This window comes from Eleutherodactylus coqui, chromosome 11, assembly GCF_035609145.1.
Source record: "Eleutherodactylus coqui strain aEleCoq1 chromosome 11, aEleCoq1.hap1, whole genome shotgun sequence".
Taxonomy (NCBI): Eukaryota; Metazoa; Chordata; class Amphibia; order Anura; family Eleutherodactylidae; genus Eleutherodactylus; species Eleutherodactylus coqui.
In genome coordinates this window covers 128,811,588-128,834,776 of record NC_089847.1, presented here as the reverse complement: position 1 = coordinate 128,834,776, position 23,189 = coordinate 128,811,588, and the positions used below count along the sequence as shown (strand labels likewise).

The 23,189-nt window shown below is 45.3% G+C and overlaps 1 protein-coding gene across 2 annotated transcripts in view; it reads left to right on the top strand.

Moving 5' to 3' along the window:
- The first annotated feature begins 2,575 nt into the window (after positions 1-2,575).
- LOC136582458 (catalase-like) overlaps positions 2,576-23,189 on the top strand; it is a 64,946-nt gene continuing 44,332 nt past the window's right edge. The window contains exons 1-6 of one of the 2 annotated variants that reach the window (XM_066583510.1): positions 2,576-2,677; positions 12,798-12,966; positions 14,461-14,571; positions 18,791-18,921; positions 21,157-21,261; positions 22,221-22,346. In XM_066583510.1, coding sequence (XP_066439607.1) covers positions 2,612-2,677; positions 12,798-12,966; positions 14,461-14,571; positions 18,791-18,921; positions 21,157-21,261; positions 22,221-22,346 — 708 coding nt within the window. In that variant the 5' untranslated portion in view covers positions 2,576-2,611. Of the gene's footprint in view, positions 2,678-3,098; positions 3,224-12,797; positions 12,967-14,460; positions 14,572-18,790; positions 18,922-21,156; positions 21,262-22,220; positions 22,347-23,189 lie in introns of those variants that run through there. The other variant, XM_066583511.1, reaches the window with a different exon arrangement.

Below are 23,189 nucleotides of genomic sequence, written 5' to 3'. Positions count from 1 at the left end.
GGTCACTGCACTGGCTGCCCGTTAAATACAGAATTCAATTTAAACTCGCTACCTTCATCCACAAAGCCCTCCACAGCGCAGCGCCCCCCTATATCGCCTCCCTCATCTCAATCCATCACCCAGCCCGGGCTCTCCGCTCTGCTAACGAAACCAGACTGCATGCCCCTTTAATTCGAACTTCTCATTCCAGCCTCCAAGACTTCTCCAGAGCAGCACCAGTCCTCTGGAACGCGCTACCAAAGGCTACCCGAGCAATCCAGGACTCGCGGAACTTCAGGCGTTCTCTAAAAACACACCTCTTCAGGGAGGCATACCGAATTCCCTAAACAAACCCCTCTGTACTCCCCCTGATAACATGCTCCCTGACCTACTGACTGCAATCCCTGCTAGCCGTCATAAACCGCTCCTGCAGTCATCCCGATTCTGCCATTACACGGCTAAATGTCTGACCATTGTCTGTGTATAGCATCGCTCACTCTCCATCCCACCATACCGCGCACATCTCCAGCCCCTTTACCTTCTGTATCACCCCACTATTCGTAGTATGTAAGCTCGTTGGAGCAGGACCCTCACCACTATTGTTTCCATCAATTGATTACTATGTAACCGTGGTTCTGTAATGTTTGTACTTTTGTCTTTCTGTATTCCCCCTGTCTATGTAAGCGCTGCGGAATATGTTGGCGCTATACAAATAAAGATTATTATTATATAATACATGCCTTCAAATTACACACTAAGGTGTGGTGTGGGGTTCAGTTCAAGTGAATGAGAACGTAAGGTAGTATAATGCAGTATATGTACGGAACAGACCCTTTATCACCCCCATCTACTAGCGTTGGACTCCTTTGGTCTTCAGGACCGCAGCACTTCATCATGATGTAGATTCCACCAGGTGATGAAATGGTTCAGCAGGAATATAGGCCCATGCGGACAGGAAGCTTCTTGTAGTTGCTGCAGATTAGATGGCGGTGCTGACATGTTCTGACCGCATATATCTATATTACACTCAAGTTCAGCACTAACAACCAATCAAGTTGAACCGGGGAACCCAAACAACCAACGAGGTTGAATCAGACAAGCCAAACAACCAATCAGGTTGCTGGAATTGTGAATCAGAACCAATGAGGTTGCTGGAATTGCTCCATAGTGCCGAACTTGGGTGTAATATAGATATAGGCGTTCTGACCAGCTGACAGGAAGGGGTCATCAGTTCATGCTGCTTGTGCCAAATTCTGACCTCCCATGGGACAACAGAAATCTGGATCCATCTGACCAGGAGATGTTTTTCTGCTGCTCAGTGATACAAGTTTTGCGCTCTCTTGCCCGCTGGAGTCGCCTTTCTGTTTCTCTTAGACACAATGGCGCTGGAACTGGTTGTCTGCTGTTATAGCCATTCGTGGTAAAGAACAGATTTGTTTGCTCGGATATGTTAGTTGGAGCCCCAGCGTTGTATTCCACTGCAATTTGCTTGACTGTGCAGAACCTGTTCATCAGAACAATTCCTGACATCCTCCATTGACCAACACACTGCTGGAACTGGTCATCTGCAGTTATGGTGCAGGGGCGTAACAAAAGGCTGAGGGGCCCGTGTGCAAAAGTTCACCTGCCCCCCCCCCCTCCATCTGCACCTATACCCAGAGGTGTAACTTGAAGATTCGGGGCCCCAATGCAAAATCTGTAACAGGGCCCTCAACTGTAATGCTTTATTCATACTACTCGGCTCCCTTTATGTAGAAGAGAGACCTTATGGGCCCCCAAAGGGTTCAACCACATCCGCTGAATTCCCTATAGTTAATCCCACAGTGCTAAGGATTGGCGAGTTGTGCATTTGGACACGTTAGTTGGAGTACCAGTATTGTGTTTGGCTGCTACTGTTTATAGTGTTTGTTGATCAGAAGAATTCCTGACACCCTCCTCTGACCCCTTTCAGTGACAAGTTGTTTCTATTCACAAGATCCCTTAGGTGGATGTTTTTCCGAAATCACACCATTCTCTATATACTCTCCACACTGTTACACAAGAAAACCTCATGCGATTCGCAGTGACATCCCGTCCCCAGCTAGCCTAGCACCGATGACCTTGTGGGAAGTCGCTCCGATCGCTGGATTTTCCATCTAATGTGCATTCACAGTAAAACTGATCCACGAAAAACTTGCCACGTGATTTTATGCTCCGGGGTCATTTCCATACAAAGAAACGCCAATTGTGAGCGGACCGGGGTTCTAATAAAGGGGCCAGTCAGTGTATATGCAGATTGAATGTAACCCAGTTCAATACAGTATAATATATAATAACCTGAGGTGAATAAACAGTCAACTGTAAGTGTATATTACACCCAAATAACTGGTCGTAAAAAGTCCCACAACAAAACCACAAAGTGTGCCTCGGACTCCGCACAATAATATCCTCTAGTACAGTAGACTCGGGAGGGTGGATGCAGCGCTCCGTGTATCCATACGGCAGACAACCTCCTTACCTTATAATGTCATACACTTTAATTAGGGTGTTTTTTGTTGCAGTGTTTTACATACCTGAGCCTCAGGGCGGTGCTGGTGACACCCCTGCTATATAAATGTCATGCCTAATAGGTTCAAGAAACACATCTGCAATCATGGCGGGAAGATGTATGTATAGTCCTTACTATCAAAGAGGTGCCCACGAAGCTCACGATGCTCAGGTAACGACCTTCATCTACTGCAGTATGTTAGCAATAGTCTCTATAAGGCAGTCAACTTTGAGATGACGACCCCTGATGTAGACCAGATATAGTTACAAATCCACATCCATATTGGACATCTTCTTTGAGATGACTGCACTTTTAGTAAACTTTTTTGCATAGTTGTCTTAAATAGGTTCCAAAATATGTGCAGTAGAGTGAGATGATGTCTAAGATGGTCTTTTAAGGAGGGATCTTCTCAAAGAAGAAGGTTACTGTACATAGGATAAAAGGGAATTGAAATACATCAATCTGGGCTTCATCATGGGTGGTCTTCTGAAGAGGTGGTCCTCCGGGGAGGTGTCATTGTATATAACCTTGGTAGTTATTGTTTTATCTGAAGGAACCAACCAATGCCTAATCAGTATTGGCTGCTAAGCCTCAAGTCAGGGTCTTCTAGATCAATGGTGGTTGCATCTCTGAGCGTACACATTTGCAATCATGGCGGGAAGATGTATGTATAGTCCTTACTATCAAAAAGGTGCCCACGAAGCTCACGATGCTCAGGTAACGACCTTCATCTACTGCAGTATGTTAGCAATATCCTCTATAAGGCAGTCAACTTTATTAAGTGGAGCTTTTCTGAAAGACCAACTTTGAGATGACGACCCCTGATGTAGACCAGATATAGTTACAAATCCATATCCATATTGGACCTCTTCTTTGAGATGACTGCACTTTTAGTAAACTTTTTTGGATAGTTGTCTTAAACAGGTTCCAGAATATATGCAGTAGAGTGAGATGATGTCTAAGATGGTCTTTTAAGGAGGGATCTTCTCAAAGAAGACTGTTATTGTACATAGGATATAAGGGAATTGTAATACGTCAATCTGGGCTTCATCATGGGTGGTCTTCTGAAAAGGTGGTCCACCGGGGAGGTGTCATTGTATATAACCTTGGTAGTTATTGTTTTATCTGCAGGAACCAACCAATGCCTAATGAGTATTGGCTGCTAAGCCTCAAGTCAGGGTCTTCTAGATCAATGGTGGTTGCATCTCTGAGCGTACAGTGTATGTTTTTGTTTATGTACTTGGTGATAGAATATTGTAATACAGTGATTTAGGGAAAGCCTATCATGGATCTTAGGTTGGGTTTACATGTTGGGATCTACTCAACAGTTGGACATTTTGGTCATTTGAGATTGTAGAATGAAATGGATTTCTTTGTGGAAGGTCAAAATGGTCCAATCCATTAGATACAGTCATTATCTGACATACATAGAACATTTTCTAATCTGATCACAGTTATTGCTATGATAGTAGAGATGTAAAGAGGGTTTCCAGGCCCAAACTGACCTATTCTCAGATTGGTGGGGGTCTGCTGCTCGGGAACCACACCGATAAACTTGCTGCTGGCCAAAAGGCTCAAAACATTGTCCATTCACAGTGGCCGGGTATGACAGGGCATTCTCTTTAACTGAGGTTAAATGGGTTATCTGCCCTCTTTTTCACTATCTTCTGGATAGATCATCAGTAGTTGATGGACAGGGGTTCGCCATTTAGGACCATCAGATGATTGTCCAGTCTGCTGTCCAGTGCAGCTTCCCAGATGTTGTCATCAGGGGAGGAAATGTGGAATCAATGGGAGAGCCGCGCAGCTATGGCATCGGATGTGACGTCTTGACCAGCAGGAAATGGAGCTGACTTGTACTGACAGCTAATGACAACATCCAGCCGAATGCACTAACAGCGAGCCGGATGAACAGCGATGGATGAGAATCCCGAGTAGTGGACCCGCGTCCATCAACTACTGATGGCCTAAAGGGCAGACAACCTCTTTAGTCCTGCGGATAAATCATCAATAGCTTTGGACCAGAGAACCCATTGAGGTACTGTATTGATATGTCTGTCATAAAAGCTACTGTTAACCTGTGATTGGTGAAGGTCTAGACTGCAACCCAATATAGGGTTTTTTTGTTATTTCGGCTGTCCAGTTATACATCTACGATTCAGATTGCACAACTATTTTTTTGAATTTCCAATACTGCAATTCATCGTGATCACAAAAATTTGCTCAACTACACGACTCCTTTCATCTGCACATTTACGACTCTCTGGTACTTCTTCTTTTAGTCTAGCTTAAAGTGTAACTAGACTTTTTAAAAACCTCTGACGTGTCAGAAGCTTTGATTGGTGGAAGTCTGGGTCCTGAGACCCCTCCAATCTCTAAAAGGAGCATTCAGAAGTGCTAATCTGAGTGCTGTGCCCATTCTGCTGCTATTGGCGAGCAGTGATGGACACAGCTGAATGGGCACACCGCTCAGATGAGTGCTTCTTACTGTTTTAGTGATTATGAGGGTCTCAGCACCCCGACCCTGATCACAACTTTGGTCTGGGTTAAGGCCAGTGGAGGTCCCTGTGTAAAAAATTGAGTGGGTGGCCTTCCATTCCAGCACTATGACAATCCAGACCTCATCTGACCCCATTTTGCAGCCATATATGGGAGAGTTAGCTGCAGATATATGTTGCCTTCTCCTCTGAAGTCTATGATAGTATGCAGATAACTGAGTCTAAAACTCTCTGAGGGTGTATTCACACATCATGGATTTTGGTTCAGATTTCCTGCTGCGGATTTGGATGTGGATCTGCATCATTTGATGTGGATTTTGACAGATATTTGCAGAAGATCTCAGCCTTTCAGTTGAATTCTGCTGTGGATCCACATCAATATCCCCATCCTTAAGGCTAACTTAACAGGGACGAAGGCGATATTGGGCCATGCATCACGGCCAGATATCGCGCTCCCCACCATGTGAAATCCCCAGAGAGGCGAGGCATTTTCATGTGAAAACAGCCTCTCATCACTTCGGGGGTGCAGGGATCCTCCGGCACAGCTGTCAGGGCCGTGGCAGAGGATTGCGGAGCTCTCCAATTGCTTTCAATGGGGCAGGTGCTGCTGTCGCCAGCCCCATTAAAAACAATGGGGCTATGATGCCAGATAGAACAAGCCGCGATTTGTTTCCCACATCACGGTGCCATGCAGGAAAACATTGCTCATGTGTATGACCCCATTCAAAAGAATGGGGTTCATATTTGTACTTCTCGCAACGCACCAATCTCACATGATTTTCTTAGGCATGAGAAGCCAGCCTAAATTCAAAAGAGAGAAAGACAAGCACCCTACAGAATCCATCTCTTTTGTGCTAGATTGGATCGTTGAATGGCTAGGATGAATGGTGGAGACTCTCTAGTTCCCCAAAGTAATGGATAATCCAAGGCAACAGCCCCTCCCCATAGCCTGGCCTCTGATTCTCCATTTCTTAAGAGGAGGCAGTGGGAATGTCAGACACCTCTTACGCCAATTCCTTGAACCAAACTGGAAAAATTCGATATGGCTGATTTGCCTGGAATATATATTCCATTATTACCGGCATATATTCTATTATTACCCAAAAATGTGGTAAAAAGAAAAAAGTTTGGTCCTATGTTATCTGTTTTTGACTAAAACGGCACCAAACTCTTTTCTTTTTACCAAATGGAAGATATCATGATGTACGGCACACTGATGGGACCAACAATGTTGGTTCTTTGTAGAGATAAGCGAGCATACTCGTTAAGGACAATTACTCGAGCGAGCATTGTCCTTAGTGAGTATCTCCCCGCTCCGTAGAAAAGGTTCGGGTGCCGGTGGGGGGTGGGGAGCGACGGGGGAGAGCAGTGGGGGAACGGAGGGGAGATCTCTCTCTTCCTCTCTTCCCCCTACTCCCCCCTGCTCACTCCCGCAACTCACCTCTCACCCGCGCCGGCACCCGAATCTTTTCTTCCGAGCGGGCAGGTATTCGCTAAGGACAATACTCGCTCGAGTAATTGTCCTTAGCGAGTATGCTCGCTCATCTCTAGTTCTTTGTCAACATCAGTCTAATGTTTATGGGTGGCATACGATTATTACATGACTCCTTGTTGGCACCTCTTTAGAGCTTCCATGTTGACTGGGCACGTGTAAAGACTATATAACAAGCTCTATACCGTCTGCTATATAATTAAAGGGCAATGAGGTCACTCATCGTTGTCAGTCTTATAATCTCTACATCGTGTCAGGCTTTAACAATATTTTCTTTATTGCTTTTGGAAACAATCAGTAACTGAGTAAGTTATTTAATTACTACTAATATGCCATGTGTGAGCTGTAATCTCCGCTATCACATACCTTATAGTTGATATAATGACCTGATCCTTTTAATTTCATTACGGCGCTAAAACCAAAATATTTGCACCCTTAGAGATGATAGGAATAAAGGTGATGGGACTAAAGTTGGCTGTAGATGGGAGGATCTACACCTGGTTGACTATTACGATGCTCATTGATAAAGGAACAAGCATAGAAAGATACAATCATGGATCGGATTGGTTTTTAATCTGTTACTATACATTCGTATAGATGTCTTTGGTTTCATTGTCTGAAAGCTAAGCATATGCTATGATCAGACATGATTGAGTAAAACCTTATATGAGGACCTAGTCTTGTTGTGACCAAAGCTTTATGGTGTTGCCCAGTTGTATGTAGGTCAAGTCGTCAAGATCAGATCGATGGAGCTCCATAATCCATGACCCCTGCTGATCAGCTGTTCACTGTGTCGGTAGACTTGTGCACTTGTAAGCTGATTTTAGCCAGAAGTGGACAGTTCCGTTCCTACTTCAGTGGCCAGGCTTGGTATTGTTGGCCAAGTTCCCATTGAAGTAAATGGCTCTAATACCAAGACTGGCCACCGCAGTAAGGACGGAGCTGTCTGCTTCCTGCAAAAATCAATTGAGTGCACAAGCTGTGCTGGCCTCGGCGAACAACTGTTTGGTGTGGGTCCTGTGCGGCCAACTACGGATAACCAGTCCTAATAAATGTCATAGACCTGATGATAATTATTGTCAACAATCATTATTTATGGTTAGAATATTATTAATGATTAATTAGGGGTTGGTGCTCTGTTACATTAGTATAGATCCCCGGTACATCCTGCTTTCTAGAGATGACCAGAGACTTTAGATTTTTGTGAATCTTGACCCAGATCAGTCAACATGAGTTAGGTCTGCTATCTGTGTCTGCCACTCTATCGCTATTCCGGGCCGACACAAGCATCACTCTGCTTCATCTGTTTAAATGTACCCTTTATTCTATTTTCTACTAGCAAGGAAGGAGTGCTCAAAGCCCAGCTGCAGCTTAAGTGGCAATTGCCTTCCTATTTAAGGTAGCTGGGGATACCCCACCTGGCCTCAGAATTGATGTGTGTTTGTTCCAGACACTCAGCATATATAGGTCATCAGTCTCATGTATCTGTATCAATATCTGTTTGTCTTGTATGCTCTTTGCTTTGTGCTTCTGCCTGTGTCAGTCTGTCCATTTGCTCCCAGTCTTTGCATCATTCCCATCTCCTTGGTAAGTCAGTCCTGTTCTGTGTGCCCTGTGTCCTGTCAGGGATAGTCAGCCCTGAGGTTCCAGCGCAGGGTCATTCTTATCAGGACAATCGCCCTGCTTCTAGGTGGGGGTCTTATCATCTTCCAGCTTGGCTAAGGGCAACTTACCCACCTTATTAGTCCCCTATTCTGTTTCTCTGACATCTGGGGTCAGCTGCCAGCCATTCCAGGTCTGGTCTAATAGCCAGATTTGGATGGTTAACACAGTGGGTCCACCCCCTGAGCCCTAAGAACATGGGTGACAAAGTTTGGAAAGTGTAACCATGCCAGCTAAATGGCAGAAAATGACTTCATCTACAGCAGTTACCTTTTCCGGTTTCTAACCATGTCTGCCGGTACTCAGAGAGCTCCAGGGTTAACAGTAGGGCCAAACAGGTTGATAACCTACACTGCACGAAATATAGATATGAAGTACTGGTCAACGCAGTTAAACACAAATGCAACTAGGGGCTCACTATTGCCGGTAGATAGCAATGCTGTCTGTGCATTAACATAAACCATCTTGCATCTATAGCTACAGCTACTTGCAAACATTTTGCCAGCATGTAGTCACAATTGAGGCTCCAATCGATATACTGCTGTATGCAACTTTAGGATACCTGTACAGCTGTACGAGAAGGATCATGGCGCCTCAATGCTGCTCATGTATATTTCTTTCAACTAATTAGCCAAGATGGGCACACTATATGCTATGTAAAACGCACTGTTTTGCATCCACCTGATTGGATACTCAGGGACCTTTCCACCAATTATGTACAATTAGCCTCAGCTGTATATCTACAGTTGGGGAGGTCCAAGACGACTGGTCAAACACGACCCTTTGGGGATAACATGAAGCAAATGTTAGCACAAACAAAACTATTTGCTATACGATAGGCTTTTGGGGTTCAAATTCTTAGAGGATAAGCCGAGCTCAGGAGATTAATGTCAAACCACACAATCAAGAATGGGATCCAAAGTTATTTATTGATTGACAGGCAGCAGTTTTTATAGGAGCACATAGTTCAAATCTATTATAATTAATTTATTACCATTGGTCAAAGAAGCATAAACATAATATGAATATGCAAGATAAGGAATTTAACATCTAAGATGCCAGGCAAACGGACACAAATTCAGAAGCAATCATATGTGATTAACTTCTTTGAATACAAAAGTGCAGTAAGTATAAACAATAAACTGTTTAGAGAGTAACAGGAGAACAGGGTGCAATGACCCGAGACATTCAATCTAGAGCCTTGGAATGTTCTAATCATCGAGGTCCCTTTTATTCTTCAATACATTTGAGCAAATCTTGTTAAGGGAAAAGTACAAAACAGTGACACAGACTATATCATACAAAATGGAAGGAGCATACTATAAGACAGAAAACGGAAAAAATTGAAGAATTCTGACAAAAATGTATTTGCATTTGAAAGTCAAACTTCAGACAAATTAAAAGTGAGTCGTCCGCCAGCCTTGCAATGAATGCGAATGATTTACACCACTTGATAATCTTCAGTTCATCACCGACCTCACCCAATGCTTCCTAGAAATGCTTACAGACAGAAGTGGGATGATACAGCAGAGAAATATTTAAGCCTAAATTAGCACCAGCCGAGCTCATAAATGTTTTATTAGGATTGTGTCATCACTAAGACCGCTGGGCTATGCTCCGCCCCTCAGTCTGGGCCCTAGGCAAACTTAGTGCTTTAATTTTGCCTGAAGCATTCGGATGAATTCACCTAACTCTTTTGCAGAAGGCAAAATCTGTAGCAATTCTGTGGCAAATCTGCATTAACGGGCTTTTCACATGGGCCGGAATTAGGATGCGCAGACCTTTCTGCATCACAATGTTATTCCTATGGGGCTTGAATTCCGCACCTGTTAAAATCTGCGCATCTTTACTTCAAAACTGCAAGATTAAATTCTATGGTAGAAAAGCTTTTTTCTCCAGGAAAGACAGTGGCTGAGGTAAGACTCCTATTCTCAGAACCTAAGGAGGACCCCGACACCACCTTGGAACCCCACAGACTAGATTAGAAGCAATATCATGGGCTGGCTATGACCTTTCCTGTCTACTCAGCTCAGTAAGTGAGGTGCTGCTCTTTGTCCTCGTCCTCTTCCTGGCTCCTTGTTCATGCCCGACGTCCATGACCCTTTGCTCCCTCACAATGCCACCAGGCAGTTCCCTTCATGCCCAGAGTGCTACCTGGTTTTACTATGCATGTTTGCACATGCGTAGCACAAGCTTTGCAGATAGACAAAAAAAAAATCAGTGTTTTCTTCCTGCCAGACACTACAGATGGCAGCAAGAAACACCAATTTTTTTATGGACTTACCATAAATTCATGGAAGGTTGGCAACCCTGATGATCACCACCAGCCTACATTCGCCTGGTGCCCCCCATACAAGCTGCTAGTTGACGCATGGGCTGCACATAGCCAAGACTGGCCATGGACTCTTTTCCATTGCTATGTGAATTAAGTTTAAAGGGGTTGTCCCAGGATTAATAGTTATGTGGTGCCCAAGCAGAGGCCAGTCATTGCGGGTGAGACCACGGGGTACTCAAGGTGGTTGTCACAGGTGGCTATGTGATCTCCCCCCAATAATGGTTGAGCATGGCCCAGTGCGCAGTGCAAAAAGAACAGGTAGATATAAACGATAGTGAACATTCCTATCGATGTTGTCACGTGACGCCAGTACCTCTTTCCAAGTAAACGGTTACTTGTTGCTAAATAAGAGTCCACAGACAAAGATAGTTTTCAAAACCGGAGGAACATGGTTTTCTTTATTCATGGAATCCAACTTTGATTTTTCCAAGAACACAGCAAATGGACAGTTTCAGAAATAACACTTCTGACAGGCTTCCTTCCGTTTCACTTCTGTTACACACACACACGTTTTCTCTAGGAGGCACTTTCCTTCCCGATTCTAGGTGTCCTCAGTCCAAGTTATCTGATAGATGATCCCTGGGGGGTACACTCCTGACACAGTGGGTCAACACACAACTCTTGCCTTTCTTGTCGGCTAGTTACTGCTCTCGTTTGGCCCTAGCAGGAGCCATCACTCTAAGCTTCAGTTCCCGGAGGGGAGATATCCCACGGCAAATGAGATAGGCCCATGGCTCTGCGCAGACAGAAGCAAAACAGAGCTGCAGCCTCCCGCTGACACATTCTCCTCCACCGATTACATCTCTGCACACTCCTCTCTCTCTTTAGACTCTGCCCCTCAACTACTTCTAAACTCTCATGAGATCACGCACAACACAACTTAGGTGAGACAGAGTTGCTACAACACAACTTGTTAGCACTTACACAGAACACAAGTAAACACAAGACAGTTACACAAAACGGACCTACTGCTACTGTAAAGACTTCCCAACTCTGGGCCACTACAGTTATTCCCTTTCCATGGAATAGGGATAACTTTCAGTTTGGTTGGGTCTTGCTTTGGAGCCCTCATTGATCCCAAGAATGGGGTCCTGAAGGTCCCTGCATGAGTGGGGTAGTGCTCGAGCATGTGCACTGCCGCTCCAGTCATTTCAGTGGGACCGCTAGAGATAACTGAGTGCTTGAAGAGAGTCAAGTCTACAACAGCTATGAGCTAGGATTTTAACATTGATGGCCTCTCCTTATAGATTGGCGTAACCCGACGATTAGACCAGTTCGGCACATCATGTAATAAGCATCAGGGCCTCTTAACTCTACCTGAGTGTAGATGTGAGGGGAGATAAGTATCCAGCAGTCAGTGGCTTTCTCCTTTCTATATCTTCAGAATATATAATACTTTGGCTGAGTGTATATGTCTATGGGGTGTCGGGCAAGAAAGTTGTCAACTGAACGATCTCATGTGTATGGCCACCTTTAAGCATCAATGTGTGATAAGCGGGGGTCTACCAAGCACCAAAGCCGCTTCATTGTAGTACTTGACACAGTGCTGCTTTTGTCCATAGATCTGTATCAGGGGCGTAGCTATAGGCGATGCCAGGATAGCATTTGCTCCTGGGCCCAAAAGTCTTAGGGGGCCCAAAGGCCCCTTTATCACATAAGAGAATGCCAGTATTATATACACAACATGGTAGGTAGGGGCCCTGTTACAGACTTTGCATTGGGGCCGTAGAGCTTCTACTTACGCCTTTGCCTGTATCTGCACATGCGTCCCTCTTGCTCTGACTACCAGGATGTTGGCATGCGGGGCATAAGGGACATCATCCATGTCACTCAGAGGCATAAAAGCTGGATTCCTCAGAAGCCCCCTGGACTGTTCAAACCTAATTAGCATACTGCATGGGATTTTTTAAAACGTCGTTTCTACAGGTATGAAGGCTGTGACAGGTACACACATGACACATTATACACATTGGAATGCTTTTTTTCATGATTGATTTCCTGCTACAAAGATAAAATGTGATGTCAGGTCCCTTTAAAGGGGTTGTCCCACTACTAGCTGTTTTGCTGCAGGAAGCAGACAGCTCCGTACATTGCGCAGTGGCCCGGTTTGGTACTGCAGGCACAGCTTCCATTCACTTCAATAGGGCTTAGCCTGCAGTACCAACCTCAGCCACTGCACTGTTTGCTTCCTGCAGCAAAACATCTAGACATTGGGCAACCCCTTTGACTGCACGTCCTGGACGCACAGTGACATTTTTACTGGGGCTACTTTAATAATTTCCACTTTATATTCTCTCTCCATAGCCTGAGCTTATGACAACAGCAACTGGGCTGCCCATTGGAAATAAAAACAGTTCATTGACAGTGGGCCCTCAAGGGCCAATGCTTCTCCAGGATTCAGTATTCATTGAAGAAATGGCTCACTTTGTCAGGGAGCGAATTCCGGAGCGGGTGGTGCACGCTCGCGGCGCCGGTAAGTTCTAGAATATAAACATTGTCTTCTTCCATTCGTTATAAAGCTGCTTTCAAAATTCTCTAGTTGCCCTTGGAAACAGACAGCAGTTTAGCTCCACCCACTGCCAGACATGTGACCTACCATGTCTAATAATGCTACTGTCATCTAAACTCCCATAATGCACAGTTTTAAACTTATGCACATGCACGTATTTTCTGTCCATATTAGGACTCAGTCAGACGGGCGTTTCAACGTGTAATTTTTTGGGGAGCAGAACGCAAACGCACAAAAATTCACATGACCGAAGCGGGCGGCACGCAAAAAAACCCACACTTGGCTGTGTTTTTCCACACATAAAGAGCGCTTTCGCTATCCTCTGCTGCAGCTGTGACAGCTGCAGCAGGGGATTCCTTGGATGTGAAACCCCTGGATGCTGTCAGATTCAGGGGTTTCACCTGTGGTCAATGGGGCCGGCGGCAGCCCCATTGACATACAGAGAACATCGATCCTCTGCTACAGCTGTGGCAGAGGATTTCTTAATCTCCGCAGGGAGTCCCCTTGTCACTGAAAACTGGGCACTCCCAGCGGAGTTGAAGAAATCCTCTGCCACAGCTGTCGCAGCTGTGGCAGAGGAGCGCAATGTTCTTCCATTGAATTTAATGGAGCCAGCAATCCATTGAAAGCAATGCGCTGCCGGCAAGCCATGTAGTGATTTTCGGGGAAGGGCTTTAAATAGAAGACCTTTTCTGAAAATCATCCCTAAGATGTGTAAAAAATAAATATATATATATATACTCATCTCCTGCAGCTGCCAAGGCTCAGACATGTCCAGCAGAGACTTCTCCTGTACTGCTCTGACGTACTCTGAAGGGGCTGCCTCTGATTGGCTGAGCATTGTGACCAATCAGAGGCAGCTCTCAGCTATTGAATAACAGCTGAGAGCTGCCTGTGATTGGTTCCTGCACTCAGCCAGTCAGAGGCAACGCTCACCCATTTACTGAATTCAGTGAAGTTCGTGAGTTGCATTGCGATAAAAAGAAGGCTTTATAGGGAAACATGGGCGGTAAAAAAAAATAATTACAAAGCGCAGAAAGATAGGACAGGCTGCGATTTTAAAAAACAAAAACACACAAAATGTGCAGAATAGTGAAAACAGTACATTTTTCATGGACCAAAATTACACAAGCTCGTGTGCATGAGGCCTTAGATTCGGATGTGACTGGAGAAGATCGTTCATGTCAGTGTCTGCACGGGAGTAGTTATCAAAGGAGAAAGTATTTTATGTGACGTCATTTATGGCGTGCTGCAAATTTAAATCCAAAGTTGGAATTTTCCTTTAAAGTCGTTATTCACATGAATTTTTAAATTTGCTTCTCCTCTAATATGGCAGACTTTGTCGTCTTCTGTGATTACTTTATGGGATGGGCGAGACATTAGGGAGTGGGGTGATAGAGGATCCCATTACGGTACCTAACTGGTCAATGTGAGCATTATACTTCTTCTATATTCCAGGTGCATTTGGTTGCTTTGAAGTCACTCATGACATTACCAAATATTGCAAAGCCCGACTGTTTGAGCACATTGGGAAGAAGACACCTGTAGCTGTCCGATTCTCTACTACAAGTAAGCTTTGTTACAGCAGCAGTTTGTGCTGCAGAGCTGTTCTTCCTTCTATAATCAATGGCAGAAGGTTGTAACTATTGTCAGCCATTTTTGGAGGCTATATCAGCTTTCTATGGTCACCCAGTCATCTACCTGCATACAAGTATACAAGACACAACAATTATCTTGATTTCCTTCCCTCCTCCCTTTCTTGTTTCTCCATGTCTATTGATGATATGCATACGTCTCCAAGGGTAGGCCCACACGTAGTGGACTTTCCATGTAACACATGTACAGGGGAGTACCTAGAAAATCTTGGGCCCCATAGCAGAACTTTGAATGGGGCCCCCCTCAAGCATGAACATTGACCATATAATGCACTCCGCAAATTGTAAAAGTACCATTATATCCAGTAATCACATGTCGATAGAAATGGAGATAGTCAGCAGCACGCAATGACACACCACGTGTGGGAAGCTTCAGTGGACCTGCACGCTCAATGCTGGATCCTGACCACGGATCAACATACCAAATCAGTCCATAGAAGAAACCTGAGCAGCAGATAGGTGCAAAACGAATCCTCCCATCCAGAGGACGCCTCTTCATTAAATCATTAATCATTAATTTGCCAAGTCTTGACAAAGGCTATATGTTGTAGCTGAAACGTTGGCTCTATGTGACTTAATAAAGGAGCATCCTCTGGATGTGAGGATTCGTTTTGCACCTATCTGCTGCTCATGTTTCTTCTATATCCAGTAATCACAGGTGACATCCTTTCTAACTGGAGTCAGTCACTTTTCTAGTCTTTTCCATCTAGCCCTGATCGTCATGACAATTTCTCCTGGCCTCAATTGGTCTCTGCAGAATTTGACATACAGACCTCTTTGGCTCCTTGATTTTTCAGCACGTTCATTATGTTTCCCACACCTCTACATAATCTCCCCATCTATGGTGTCTCAGATAGTAATAATGCCACCTGTCGTGCCCCCGACAATAATAATATCCCACTTTTGTGCCCCTTGTTGGCCCCACACATTAAAGGGGTTGTCCCGCGCCGAAACGGTTTTTTTTTTTTTCAACCCCCCCCCCCGTTCGGCGCGAGACAACCCCGATGCAGGGGTTAAAAAAGAACACCGGACAGCGCTTACCTGAATCCCCGCGCTCCGGTGACTTCTTACTTACCTGCTGAAGATGGCCGCCGGCATCTTCTCCCTCGGTGGACTGCAGGGCTTCTGTGCGGTCCATTGCCGATTCCAGCCTCCTGATTGGCTGGAATCGGCACGTGACGGGGCGGAGCTACACGGAGCCCCATTGAGAAAAGGAGAAGACCCGGACTGCGCAAGCGCGTCTAATTTGGCCATTAGACGGCGAAAATTAGACGGCAACCATGGAGACGAGGACGCCAGCAACGGAACAGGTAAGTGAATAACTTTTGATAACTTCTGTATGGCTCATAATTAATGCACAATGTACATTACAAAGTGCATTAATATGGCCATACAGAAGTGTATAGACCCACTTGCTGCCGCGGGACAACCCCTTTAAGTACTGCTTTTAATGCCCTACACACAGTAAAAGTGCCTCCTTGTCCCCTGGTTAGTAATAATGCCTCCTTATGCCCCTGTTCATTATTGGTGCCCCCCTTATACACCCATTAAGTAGTTATAGCCCCCCTTTATGCCACTGTTCAGCATTTATAGCCCCCCTTTATACCACCTCTCAGTATTTATAGCCACCTTTATGCTATAAAATAAAATAGGCCAGTATACTCACCTCTGACCCCACAGTTCCGCTCTCTGAGATGCGGGCCCTGAAGCAGCTGCTATAGTGGTAGTTATGTCCCTGTACATGTGCATATTGCTGCATACTGTGCTGTGGATTACATTGGGACAGGAAGGGAGAGCACCTAGAAGGTGTGAGAAGACTTGTAAGGCCATGCATGCTCCTCTGGGAAATATGCAAATAAGAAGAATGAATAATGCCTCTACAGCGCCACCTATTGGAAGGTAACATTCCAGCAAGTCAATTTCAGACCTTTTAAACCCTTAACCCATTAATGACGCAGCCCCCTTTTTTTTCCATTTTTGTTTTTTCCTCCCCCTTCAAAAAAAATCGTAATTCCTTTATTTATCCATCGACGTTGGTGTATGAGGGCTTGTTTTTTGCGGGACGAGTTGTATTTTTCAGTGGTGCTATTTAAAGTACCATATAATGTACTGAAAAACTTTTAAAAAATTCTAAGTGGAGTAAAATGAAAAAAACAACAACTACATTTCGCCATCTTTTAGTGCGTCTTGTTTCTACGGCGCACAAACGGCAACAAAAGCGACCTGATACCTTTATTCTATGGGTCGGTATGATTACTACGATACCGAACTTGTACAGTTTTTTCTTACTATACTACTACTCTTTTTTTTTCAAAGACATTTAATTTTTTTCAATTATTTTCTGCGGTCATTTTGTGCGCGCGATAACTTTTTAATTTTTTCGTCGACGTATTTCAGCAAGGGCTCATTTTTTGTGGATGTCCTGTAGTTTCCGATAGTATCAATTTGGAATACATACGACTTTTTGATCGCTTTTTATTGCGTTTTTTCTGGGAGACTAAAAAAGTGCATTTCTGGTGTTCTTTATTTTTATTTTTCGGACGACGTTCACCGTGCGGGAAAAATAATGCGCTGCTTTGATAGATCGGACTTTTACGAACGCAGCGATACCAAATACATATTTTTAGTTTATAATTTAGATTTTTTAACAATAGATATGGCAAAAGGGGGGTGATTTAAACTTTTATAACTTTTTTTTACAATTAAAAAAACTTTATTGATTTTTTTTACATTACTTTGAAGTCCCTCTGGGGGACTTTAACATGCGATGCTTTGATCGCTCCTGCAGTATGACGTAATGCTATAGCATTACGTCATACTGCAATTTAACAGGCAGCCTATCAAGCCACCCTGTGTGGATGGCTTGATAGGCAGTCTGCTAAGGCAGCCCTGGGGCCATTCATTAGGCCCCCGGCTGCCATGACACCTGCACCGCTCCCCCCGATCTCACCGCGGGGGCCGTGCGGGACCCCCGAACATCGCTCGCGGGATTTAAATGCCGCTGTCAGAATTGACAGCGGCATTTAAATGGTTAATAGCCGCGATCGCCTGAACGGTCGATAGTGTGACCTTTCCGCAATGTCAAATGCAGAAGGGCTGCGGGTCGGACGGCTTCCCGTGACTTCAATAGAAGCCGTCCACATGGAATCCGCGCAAAAATAGAGCATGTTGCGAGTTTTTTTTTTCCACAAGCGGAAATCGCAGTTGCTGTGTGTTCATGTGAGCGGACACGCGAATGCTCTATATATTTCATTGTGGAATGCTGCAGACCGTCCGTGCGGGTGACAATCGCGGATTTTGCAATTAAAACTCGCTTGTGTGAGACCGACTTTAGGCTTTAGTGTTCCCACTGATCCCTGCTGTTGCAGCAATAGGCCAGCTGTCAGTCACAGCTGACTCCCGCTGTAAATGGCACGGGCTAAGCTGTACAGGATGTAAGTTTATGTCTAGTTGCGGCAAGTACCAGCCATCCAGGACGTAAACTTACTTTACATAACATTAACCCTTTCCAATCCACTGTCTGACGTGTAAAGACATTCTGATTGATGGCTGTACAGCTCCAATGTCGTAAGACGTCCAGCAGGGTATTCTTACTGTAGATTACTGGCTGCTCTGTTGTTGGGAGCCTCTCCAGCATGTCCTGTACCGCAGTACTGGCTCTAGCCAGCAGATGGCGCCATTGTATAATGGCAGAAAGAGAAATCCCCCTAGGCAACTCTGAATCTAAAATTGGATTGCAAAGAGTTAAGGGGTTAACAAGCCTTGTAATAATGGCTGGGGATATAAACCAAAGCCAGAGTCTTCTCCAGAAGGAAGAGATAACCGTGTACCGACAGACTGTGTCGGGGTTTATACAATTGGTCATTAACCAACATGGTCAGCATGGTAACCGGAGGCATTGTTCCATCTTCCGATTTGCACCCTATGCATTGTAAACTCTGAAGACCCCCTCCACATGTACTGCACATATATTGCCACGTGTTTGATTTGTGGAATCCGACCCGCTATTCCGCCATGTCTGAACATACCCTTATGGCCACTCCTGCGTATACTCCGTAGTAGAAGCAGTGAGACGTGATCATTTGTGCACTCCTGTCTTGTCTTTGACCCATTTTCCGTGATTATTTCCACAGCTGGAGAATCTGGGACGTCTGATGTGGTCAGAGACCCTCGTGGATTTGCCGTTAAATTCTATACAGAACAAGGAAACTGGGATATTGTAGGGAACAACACCCCAATATTCTTCATCAGAGACCCCATCATGGTTAGTCTGTGTCCCATTAGGATTCTATTTCTTCATCTCACTTGGAGGACGTTTGATGGCTATTATGAGCCTCCACCAGCATATTGTGCACTTTTTTGGGTTGGTCTAAATCATGGACGTCTAACTGCTGGTGCAGGGGCCACGTGCGAACCTCATGCTTCTGATGTGTGGATCCCAGGGGAAAACTCTGCACATGTACAGTGCATAGATGGAGAACAGTAAACTTTCCTTCACTGCACATTTGCGGTGCAGCTCCGTTCATTTCAATGGGGCCGATGGAAATAGCCGAATTCAAGTATTCAGCTATCTCCAATAGCCGCATTGAAGATGAATGGAGCTGCACCGCACATGCGTGACTGCTGCTCCATTCAATCTCCATATCACTGCGGATGGGTGCAGTGAGTCCACAGTAATGAGAAGAGGTGGACACAGGACGCCCATTCTCGTGGTCAGTGGGGGTCTCAGCGCTGAGAACTCAATCGATCAGACTTTTATCGCCTATGAATCGGTGATAAAAGTCGATTGTGGTACAAACCCTTTAATGACAAGTTCCTGTTAATCTCATGTGCAGCCCTTTGATGGAGTCAGGGCAGTATTTGAGGCCCCCACGGTATGTCAGGTTGACCACCACTGGTCTACAGTCTCCATTGTGGTTGACTCTATACACCCATAAACAGCGATCTATGGATTTGTGTATGGAGAAATCTAAGATTATCCAGACTGTTCAGCTCCATTTTAAACTCTTCCGCCACTTATTCATACATACAATACACTATCCTGCCAAACGTAACTAGACATCTGAGAAGAATGAAAAGTAGTATTTATTTACATGTGATATTACTTAGTGGGGCTGCTTTGGCCCTAATGACACCAGTCACCAGAGACTCTCCGTATCATACTTTCTACTAATATCTGATACACTTCAGATAGTATTTCCCTCCATTCACCCTGCAAACGTCTGCCAGGTTCTCAAAGAAGATGGACACTGTTCATATTTCCTGACTCGACATTCCAGTCTGTCCCAAAGATGTTCAGTAGGGATTAGGCCGGGACTCTGTGCAGCCGGTCCAATCATGGGACATCCATATCCTCAAACCAACGTAAAACAATGTTGGATTTGAAACAAGGCGCGTTGTCTTGTTGGAAGTATGGCCGACCATTCCCAGAGTATTACCACGTTGTGGGCAGCACATTATTGTCTAGAATGTCAGGGTATTCCTCCATGTTCATGGTTCTTGTCACTACAACCAACGGACTGAGACCATGCCGTGTAACTAGAGATGAGCGAGCGTACTCGGCCACGTCCCTTTTTCGCCCGAGCGCCGCGATTTTCGAGTACTTCCGTACTTGGGCGAAAAGATTCGGGGGGCGCCGTGGGTGAGTGGGGGGTTGCAGCGGGGAGTGGGGGGGAGAGGGAGAGAGAGGGGGCTCCCCCCTGTTCCCCGCTGCTACCCCCCGCTCCGCCACGCCTAACCCCACCCCCGGCGCCCCCCGAATCTTTTCACCCGAGTACGGAAGTACTCGAAAATCGCAGTGCTCGATCGAGTAATTACTCGAAACGAGTAGGTTCGCTCATCTCTACATGTAACACACCCCCAGACCATAATAGAAACTCCACCGTACTTATCTGTTGGCCCAACACAGGCTCCTCTACACACAGATAGGTCCATCTGATGTGAAGATAAAGTAGTGCGATTCGTCCCTCCATAGAAGGTCTTCCATCGCTCAACTGTCCAATGACGACGCTCCTTGCACCATTGTAGACGGGCTGATGTATTGCACTTCGTAATGAACGGCTTGTGTGCAGCAGAATAACCTATATATCCAATAGCCTGTAGTTCCCGTCACAAACTATGGTGACCCCTCCAAGGGTCTACATCTTATGTAGCATGGTTTAGGACATGTGACATGCTAATAAGACGCAATCCAGTCTAGTGATAGGGCGTCCAAATACTTTTAGTAGGATACTGTATATTAGGTTGTCTCTCTCCAGTACTCCATAATATGTAAGTACTCAGAACTAGAGATGAGCATGGCTGTTGGTTGTAGGCCATGGCTTGTGTTCCTTCATGAAAAGGACATCTGGAAGCAATGGCTGGTTGCTGGTGTAGCCCATACATTGACAAGCTTACCATGGACACTCCATATTATGTCCTCCTACATCATTAGTCTCGCAGGAGGCCCATCATGAAGCTTCTTCTGTATTTTACATCTTCACAATCTTTTTTCTTGTAGTTTCCATCACTTTCGCACGCACAGAAGAGAAACCCCCAGACGCATCGTAAAGACCCCAACATGCTATGGGATTTCCTGAGCCTGCGTCCTGAGACCCTACATGAGGTACCAGATATTATAGGTTGGGAGGGATCAGCCAACCATTAACCTAATCCACAGGTAGATCCAGGTGGCTGGGGTCAAGTTGGAAGCCATCTCCTCCCCTTGGGCTATAATGGTGACTGCTAACTGTTTAACTAAAGCCTTGGCCAACAACAATGGAGATCAGTAAAAACCTCCAACCTCAGAAAGAATGATCCAGTCCAGTCTCAGAAAAGAAAGTTTGGCCTGGAAAGATGAAGTTATGCTGCAGGGGGTGGAGGGGCTGATGGGCACCGCAATGTGTGAAGGTCAATTTTGCTGCTTTTATTTCGGCTTCATGGCTGTGGGTATTATGACTGGTATTAGGGGGCACAGTGGCTGCTGTTATGTGGGCACTATTACTGTTTTACTTTTACATTATGGCTTTGGGCATTATGACTGATATCAGAGGGCAAAATGCCTGGTATTATGTGGGCACTATGACTGGTATAATGTGTCTGCTATGACTGATATTATGTGGGCACTATAGCTGGTATTATGTGAGCACTATAGCTGGTATTATGTGGGCACTATAGCTGGTATTATGTGGGCACTATGACTACTATTATGTGAGCACTGTGACTGGTATTATGTGAAGAGTATATCTGGTAATATGTGGGCACTATAGCTGAAATTATGTGAGGATTATAGCTGGTATTTTGTGGGCACATTTTTAGCTTTTATTCGTGTTCTGCGGCTTACATTACACGGGCACTACGAAGCTCTGATCGGGGTGTATTGTATCTCCTGCTCTGATGAGATAGTTATAACACTGGTACCGCCTTGTACCCCGCTCGTATAGCGCCCGTTCGGCCCAGTCAGATTGCTGTATGAATGACTGATAGGATAATAGTTCATACAAAAGCCTGTATATATGAGTGGCACGTAATCCTGCCCGCTGCCCGCTGTTTACCATTAATGTCCCTCCTCTTCCCCACATGTAGGTCACCCACTTATTTTCGGACAAAGGGATTCCTGACGGATTTCGCTACATGGATGGATTTTCGAACCATGCGTTTAAACTGGTGAATGCCCGGGGCGAGGCCGTGTTCGCTAAATTCCACTGCAAGGTATCTTCGTATCCGCCACACTGTTACATTCGTGTGAAAGGTCCCCGATACTCGGACAGCTTTGACGCTGATTAGCAGAGCTTTTTTTTTTTAAATGTATAAAAACAGGTAATAATGGATTCCTGGTCCAAAAAGGAGAAAATCTGGGTGTCCTGTAGAGAGTTATCAGCGCTAGTGAGAAGTTCTCTAAAGTGACTATACTCAGATTTCAGGTTCCACTAGGGTTGCCACCTTTGTCACGAAAAAGTACCGGCCATGGTAAAAAAAAGGGGCGTCGGGCGTGGCCTAGGGGGGGGGGGGGGGGGGGCGTGCATGGCTTATCACAGCATTATTTCCCTCCTTTATCTCCTGGATCCCGTCTAGTGGCTGTGTGCATGTGCGGGATTCAGGCCAGCGAGTAGATGACGTTTAGTGTCAATCACACGTCATGTGCTAGCAAGTACATCAATCTACATCACACACACAGCTCCACTACATCAATCCTGACCCCTACACACATCACACACAACTCCACTACATCAATCCTGACCTCCACACACATCACACACACAGCTCCACTACATCAATCCTGACCTCCACACACATCACACACAGCTCTACTATATCCATCCTGACCCCCACACACATCACACACACAGCTCCACAAACATCACACACACAGCTCCACTACATCAATCCTGACCCCCACACACATCACACACACAGCTCCACTATATCCATCCTGATCCCCAACACACATCACACACATAGCTCCACTACATCAATCCTGACCTCCACACACATCACACACACAGCTCCACTACATCAATCCTGACCCCCAAACACATCACACACAGCTCTACT